Source organism: Humulus lupulus, chromosome 8 (genome assembly GCF_963169125.1).
Source record: "Humulus lupulus chromosome 8, drHumLupu1.1, whole genome shotgun sequence".
NCBI classification, from domain to species: domain Eukaryota; kingdom Viridiplantae; phylum Streptophyta; class Magnoliopsida; order Rosales; family Cannabaceae; genus Humulus; species Humulus lupulus.
This window is the reverse complement of record NC_084800.1, coordinates 37,678,883-37,686,963: the sequence shown is the minus strand read 5'-3', so window position 1 is coordinate 37,686,963 and position 8,081 is coordinate 37,678,883. Positions and strand designations below refer to the sequence as shown.

Genomic DNA, 8,081 nt, shown 5'->3' with positions numbered 1-8,081 from the left:
TATTTTATATACCTGTTTTTCTAAAATCTGTCTGGTTTGAAGGCCCTTCAGTTCCTTTAGACATAAATCAACAACCATGACTAGCAAGCTGTATCTTCTGAAAGACAAACAATGTGGACAACTCTTTGGAACTCCTAAAGATTGTAAGGTTAGCAAAAACTATTAAAGTACTATTGAGCTGTCAGCCCCAAATATCTTAGTATCCAGAAGCGGTAGCTTCCCGCCTCCTTCATTCTATAGGTATACCATTATACCCAAATATAGACGTATTAGGCCTGGCAATGAAAGCATTTTAGTAGTATGTTTAATAGCTAATATCACATACCCTCTCAAGTGAACAAATGATATATGATTATTGCAAACATCTAAATACAACAAGCCACGTAATTTAAGCATTAGAAGAGAAGGGACGAGAGAAAATGCACTAAGACGTAAAGATAATTCACATTTTTGTCAGACCTGATAATGCACTAAACAGACTCACATTAGACAGTTAGATGCCTATGACAGGCCATGACTTATCATTTATTCAGGTGAAGGCGCCTCGTTATTACTTCCTCTCAAATTCCTCAATGAGTGTCTGCAAATCTATTATATATTGCAAAGGGCGGTAATTAAAAGCAGATCCTTGTGTATCCATAAGTACAGCAAATTAAACAATAAGCCAACCGTATAATCTTCCTTTTTTTCCTGTTAAACAGCAGCAACCCAAAACCACTTCATTCATAGTACTCTCATACGTAATGATTTATGAAGTCTATCTTTTAAATTGAAACCATGAATGAAGACTTAATTAATGCCCACTGTTAAAAATAAAAGTAAACCATAGTAAGAACACAAGGGCCCCTTGTATATGTTCCCAGCAATTTCATATAAAGACATTATGAATGTAGAACCTCTAAGATACTGCAAAGTAAACTGTTTATCAAGTAGTATAAGGGTGGAGTCAGTAAGGAAAGTGATTCCACATAACATTCAGGAGAATCATATTCATGACAATATCACAAACACATTAGCTCCATAAATCTTTACCAGTTGTATTTAACAGTGAGAAATACGTGAAACCGAATATGCACTAGTACTTCATATCAGAGTCTCAAACAAAAGTACAAATGTTGAATAAAATACTTTCCGAAAGGCATTGTCAGGACTGCTCTAAAAATTTAAATGACAAAAACCTGGTTAACAAGTAGTTATGAAAAAAGAATGTGCAGAAAAGCCCAATTGGGCTAATACTTTACAGAACCACGCAGCTTAAGGAACCTAAAATGCACGTCAGAGGATCCAATCTTCTGTATACATAAATGTACAACCCACATCCAACTTGAGAAGGGGCACCGCTATAAACTCACATATGTTAGAAGGGCTTAATCGAGTTCTTCAAGAAAGTCTAAACAATCTCTCCGTGCCTGAATCCACCATCTCCACAATCAGCACTGGAGTCCAATCCACAAGGAGAATCATACCATTTTGGATTATCTTGGTAGAAACTATCGACCTGTATGCCAACAAGACCTACATCTGCTACTAAAGCCTCATCATGTCTTAAGGGCTTGGTTAGCTTTGTATCTTCACAATCAAGAATGCTTTTCTCATCAAAATTACTGCATTTCAGCCACTTCTCAGACTTACAAGACTCGCCTATTAAATCTTTTTGATTTCTACAATCTGTCCTCATCTGGTCCCAAGAAACAACATCCTCAAGAGTTCGCTCAAAACTGTCTTCATCGTCATCTATCAATTCAGCATCCTTGCTGTTCCCATATATACGCTCATGGTGATGATCACTCCAATGAGCCAAATCATCCTCCCCAACCAATACATCATCAGGATGTGGCTTATCTTGGAGCAACCCGATTGGCTTCAAATTCTCCTCTCCAATACGTCTAACCCTACTAACAATATCGTATAAATCCCGAGATACCGAGCCCAATAACTCACGTGGTATCTTTCCGATCCTTGCTTCTAAGAACCCAACTTCAGTTCTCAATTCATGTACCTGCTGCAAAACTGAAAGATGAAAATTACCTTCATCCTTCCCAATCAACCCAAACGCTTCATTTTCCATATCCTCACTCACACCATATACAGTATCTTGATCCAACAAAAAGCCCCCTTTATGCCCCACAACTCTATGCATAATCCTTGCATTTCCATCCAAGGGTCCTGGCTCGTGACCTGAGTGTACAGCATATAACTTGAAAACAGCCATCCCTTCTTCTTGATAGACAAAAGTCTTGTCCTTCTCATTATAATTGGCAATTGGCACAATGGCACGAATTCGAAATCCACATCCACACCGTTTAGATGCATATGGTTCCCTCTTAAAAATTTTTGACTTCTTGGCAACCGGCTCACCTGCCCTATGACAAGCATAGTCCTTGACCTCGGCCATAAAGGGCTTATATCTAATGTACTTCTGCCTAATGCAAAGCACGACCTTGTGCTTTGCAGCCAATTGCTGAAGCCGATGGGGCACCTCCTTCGCAGGCACATCAAAAGACTCAGTATACTCAAACCTACGGCGCTTACTCCTCCCTGTTCCACCAGAAGAGACGGACGAGCAAACAGGACAGGCAGCAACACAAGCCCTAATGTAACTTTCAGGTATGCCATAAAACTTAGCACCTACAGTCCAGACCTGCTTAATTCTATCAATTGTTTCCTTAAGCCCTAAGTGCTTCATATCCGTATCACCATGAAAACTCATAACAATTTCTTGCCACTGGTTAACATGCGAAACGAATTGCTGTGTATTATTCTTGAAGCAGAGGAATTCGCTACCGTTTTGGTCGACATGGGCGGTGAGCTTGTCCTGGATGCGCTTCCAGGCGGTGAGGTAAGCCGTGTCCTCGTTCCGGTCCTTCCAGACGGCGCGCCACGACTTGAGAACGGCTCCGGGAGTGGCATCTCGGATCTCAGCCGGCGTGGCAAGGCGGCGCTCCAAAAGGCATCGAATCATGAGGGAATGGGATTCGGTGTTGAAGGTGTAGAACTGGGTGGAGATATGGTCATCCAGAGTGATATAGGGAGGCGGCTGCTGGTGCTGCGGGAGGCCATTCTGGTTCGAATTGGTGGAATTAGGGTTTGTCGTGTGGCGAGTGGAAACGTCGTCGTTTTCGTCGGCGGAGGAGTGAGAACGCGAGGAGGAAGAGGAAGAAGACCTGAAGATCACAATTTCGGGGAGGGAGAAGGAGGAGGAAGGGTCGTCATCTTGAGGGTTGGGAATGGACGGTTGTGATTGAGTCATGATCTGGGCCGGTGGGCCCAGATGATGGAAGAGATCCTCTTCTGTTTTGCTGGGATTCATGGATGAGATAATCGACACTCGAAGGAAGAAGAAGGAGGAGAAGAGGGAGTGAATTTCGTTGGTGGTTCTCTCGCTCTTCTCTTCTTCTCTTCTCTGTTCCTTCTCTAAGCTCTGTTACTTGGCTTCTCTGACATTTTGGGTAGTGGAGAGGGTGAGGGTTTGTTTTGTTTCTCTCTCTACTAACTTTGATCTCTTTCTTTAAAATCAGACATTTTTATTTTATTTTTTAAATAAATTTTTATTTCCTTTTCCTTTATTATTTATTTTTATCTTAGCCTTTCTCTCTCCTCCTTTTGCTTTGTCTTCTTCTTCTTCTTCTTTTATTTTATTTTCCCTTATCCTGGAAGGGCTTTGTTGTCTTTGCCTTCTTTGTTGTTTCACTGTTCGTATGTTTGTATTCTTCTTCCGCGAACTTTCCCCAGCTTAAAAATTTCACAACAACATTTTCTTTTTATATATATATAATAATTTCGCTTCTTATTATTTTTTCTGAGTAACTTCTTTCACTTCATATTTTTGTCTAATCTAAAAATATAAATAAATTTATTGGGTTAAATTAGCCAATAATATGTAAAGAATATGTTGTGTGTGGTGATGAAATGCGATTCTATTTTATTTCGGGCACAGGGCAGTTTACTTATTCTACTTTATAAAAATCCATTTTAGCTTCTAATTTTAAAAAATAATGGACCTCCTTTTGGTAAAGTTTCCAAAGTTCTTTTAGATTCCAAAAAAAAAAGTAAGTATGGGTGTTTTAAAGAATTTGTAAAAATATCCTATTTGTTTTGCAATATTAATGCAAAAGAGAAGTGTTAAATGTAATTTGTGGAAAATATTAAACAATATCAATAGACTTTATTGCCCAAAGATTTCTTATTTTTTAAAATTTCGAAATTCAAGTTGGGTTATTTGTGCGGAATGTATAAATAATCGTCCAAAGTAATTAATCCACTCATAATCAACTAATAAAAATTAAAAAACTTATGGTGTAACCTTTTTTTTTTTTTATGCCAACTTTAAATAATATGATTTTTTTTAATAATTAGACAAAATTATCCTTTCTCTCACTCTCCTTCAACTTCTCTTTCAAACTCTCTCTTTCTTTATAACCACGACACTACCATCTTCCCACGTTGACCGAGCACACCACCTCTCCACAGTGTCACTTCCATCGACGCCTCCACCTCCCACCACTATTAAAGTCGCCTTCTACCATCATTAAAGCTCTTTCATCAATTTTTTTTATTTAATGATGAAAAATTCAATCCAAAACTTAAATCGAATGAAAGATTCATCGAAGATACTAATCTATAGATTTTGAACACTTACGTATAAAATCTTTTGGTTTTGTTTTCGTTTTTTTTTAGATCTAAAACTTAAAAATTTGTAGAAAAATGATGTCTAACAATGCAATTACGATTGAGGCTTAAAAACATGGTTTTTAGGCCAAAATGATGCTTAACGATTCTGTATCGATGCAATTGCGATGATGGCTTCCTAGCGATGCATTAACAGTGTGTTTGCGATGGTGGCTTGAAAACATGTTTTTAGGCCAAACAATGTCTAACGATGCGGTAACATCCCAAATTTATTACTAAGACTTAGTGCGTTGATTAATGTGTCAGGAGGGCATAATTGATTTTTTTATGTGTTAATATGATTTAATGGTGATTATATATGTGATTATATGAATTATATGAGTTATATTATGATATGACTGTGTATGCATGTTTAAGTGTATTAAATATGCTTGTGGACCAATTTCTGTTAAAAATGACATTTTCATAATTTTGACATGCTGAGGGTAAATCTGTAATTATATATGTTTAATGAGTGGAACCACATTATTATGTGGATATATTTAAAATATTCGGTACGACACAATCCTAGTTAGCAATTTAGCGAAAAAGTCACAACGAGGATAAATCTCCAGCATGGGGTGAGCCAATAGCTATTTTGGTAATTTGGGAAGTTACTGTGACTCATTGGAGTATGAGTCATGTTTGGGGAAAATAGTGGTATTTCGTGATTAGAGGAAATTAATTAAAAAATTTAAGTGAAATTTGAAGTTTAGCGGAATTGTGGTGTCAAATGATATTTTTGCCCTTGGGGGCTTTGGGCGCTTTGAGGAGAGGTTTAGTAGGCAAGGGTATTATAGTCCTTTACTAGGGGTATAGTTCAAGACTGAGCCCATGTTTGGTAGAGTGGATAGAAAATATGATGGAGAGAAAAAGTAGAAGGGAAAGAAAAAGTAAAGGAAAGAGAGTAAATGTATTTTCTCTCCTGTATGTTTGCTAGAAAGAGTGGAAAGAAAATAGAAAAAAAACATTTTATATATTTATTTATTATTGTAATTAAAATTGAGATAAGAGAATTATTTTTTACACTTTTACCCTTACATTGGTCAACTATATAATACCCTATGTGTAACGCCCCAACTCCTGGGACCGTTACGGTGTGTCTTGTAAATAGTGCTAAACCCGCTAATCGAATCATTTGGGCAAAATCGTGAACTAAGTATGATTAGCAGTTTAGGGATTAAACACTTTGGTTAAGATGTAATGTTTCACTAGAACGTTTAATATATACATTGGGATCCCGAAAATATAAATTTCAGAGTTTATTACAGAAAATGTTTACAACAGGCCGTTCTAAGCGGCAAAACAAGGTTCAACCCTAGTTCCACTTTAAACCTCGGTCGTGGCGGTCGAGCAGCTGCATATGTACATGTCACCACCTAAGCTCTCCAACTCAAGGATGGTCCAGCTTCCTCTTGCCTTTACCTGCACCACACAGCACCCGTGAGCCGAAGCCCAGCAATAAAACATAATACTTTTCATAAACATTATCAAATGATTATCATTATAATCACACGGAGCATAAAGCTTCCAAACCATCGAGTGAACATCATATGATGCAAGAGGGAGAGTGGCTGCTAGGTAAGCCACTAGCCTCCAAGTGCTTATCTCAATCATCGACCCTCGGGGTCGGTCTCGCATTAATGCTCTTTAAGTCATTCAATGCTAATAGTCGATTAGATCTAATCTCTGTTGGCTTGCGTGATCCACGCTAAGGCCGTTCTGACTAATCAGCCAGCGCTATGTGACCAGTGTCCAATGTCACTGCCGAACTTAACTAGTAAGTCACAGCTTCACAGCTGACACTAACACCTTTGCCAATTCTGACTGATAAGTCAGTGCAACGTGACCAGTGCCCAGTATCACCGCCGAACCTGACTCATAAGTCACAGCTTCACAGCTGATACCAACACCTTTGCCAATTCTAACTGAAGAGTCAGTGCATCGTGACCAGTGCCCAGTATCACTGCCGAACCTGACTCATAAGTCACAGCTTCACAGTTGATACTAGCCCCTTTGCCAAATCTGACTAATTAGTCAGTACCATGCACAAGTAAGCAATGCTATCAACATGTATCATATGTCAGTTATCCAAGAACAGGGCATTCAGCATGCTTACTAAACAGTTGCTAGCATAATCATGATCATGCACAAACTCAGAGACTCAAGCTCTGGCCAATCTCATATTCATCATTCATGGCATGCTCTAACCATATGTTTCTCGTGCATCACATGCATTACACTTAATCACCCAGCATGCCTCAATTAATAATCATATGCAAATGGGAAAACCTGCCAAGCATTCATTATGCTATCAATGTTTACATTTAAACATCCAACATGCATCAATCATAGCCATGCATGTCATACTCAATAGCCAACCAACATGCATCATAATAACCATGCATGTCATGCCCAATAATCAACCAACATGCATCCATAATAGCCATGCATGTCACATATACACAGGGTGCAATTTTCTTACCTTGGGTTCGAGCGAGAATTAATAAAAGAAACGACCTTTGAGAACGATCAACTTTTAGTCCTTTAGCGGTGACCTAGTCATAACCAAACATAAGGTAACATCAATAAAAACGATCAACTTAAGTTCCCAAATCAATATCTAGCCTCTGGGACATCAATCCCCACTTAACCGGGTACTAGGACCAACCCCGAGGCCTATGGTAGACATCCCTAGGCTAAAAACACAATTTTGGTCAAATCTGCCCTGATGGGCCGCGGCCCACCACAGCCATGCTGTGGCTCACCCTCCTGACAGAGCCATTTTCACCTTTAGAGCCAACACAGGCCGCGGCTCATTTCGCAAATCAGCCAAGAAACCAGCACGCACCAGCCAACTCTCCCCTGCGTTTTCCCTTGGAACCAAGCCTTCAAACCAGTTCCAAACCTTCTCCAAACACACAATTAAACCTCTAAACATCACCCATAACTTCCCCTCATCAAAACCCAACCTAAAATTCACTTAAAACCTCCTCAAATCCATACCTCCATCAAGAAACCAAAAGCTGAAAACTAGAACTTAAAAACAGAGCACACTAGTAAATTCACAACTGGAACTCACCTCAAAAACGGTTTTGAATCCCCTTTAATGATTGAAACAAGTCCCCTAGCTACCACCTTTGATTTCCTAGCTCAAAACCTCATGATGGCCTCAAGAACACCAAAGAAGGATGAAGGGAAGGTAGTGTACGGGAAGGGAAGAGGATAACCTCTGTTTTATCTCTGTTTTAATCTACCACTTTCCACAGCCAGCAGCCTTTAAATCATATATATCCAAAACCCAAAATGACCAAAATACCCTTAAGCCAATAAAAGCCTCTAAACCATTTCAAGGGTAAAATTGGTATTTTCCACCTATCCTGTTAATCATAATTAACGCTTCCCAATTCCCA

The 8,081-nt window shown here is 39.0% G+C and overlaps 1 protein-coding gene across 1 annotated transcript; it reads right to left on the bottom strand.

The window, feature by feature from the left end:
• Positions 1 to 1,055: 1,055 nt before the first annotated feature.
• LOC133796847 (uncharacterized) lies at positions 1,056 to 3,534 on the bottom strand. Its single transcript, XM_062234533.1, has one exon. The coding sequence runs from the start codon at positions 3,308 to 3,310 to the stop codon at positions 1,391 to 1,393; it is 1,920 nt and encodes a 639-aa protein (XP_062090517.1). The 5' UTR covers positions 3,311 to 3,534; the 3' UTR covers positions 1,056 to 1,390.
• Between the last annotated feature and the right edge of the window lie 4,547 nt (positions 3,535 to 8,081).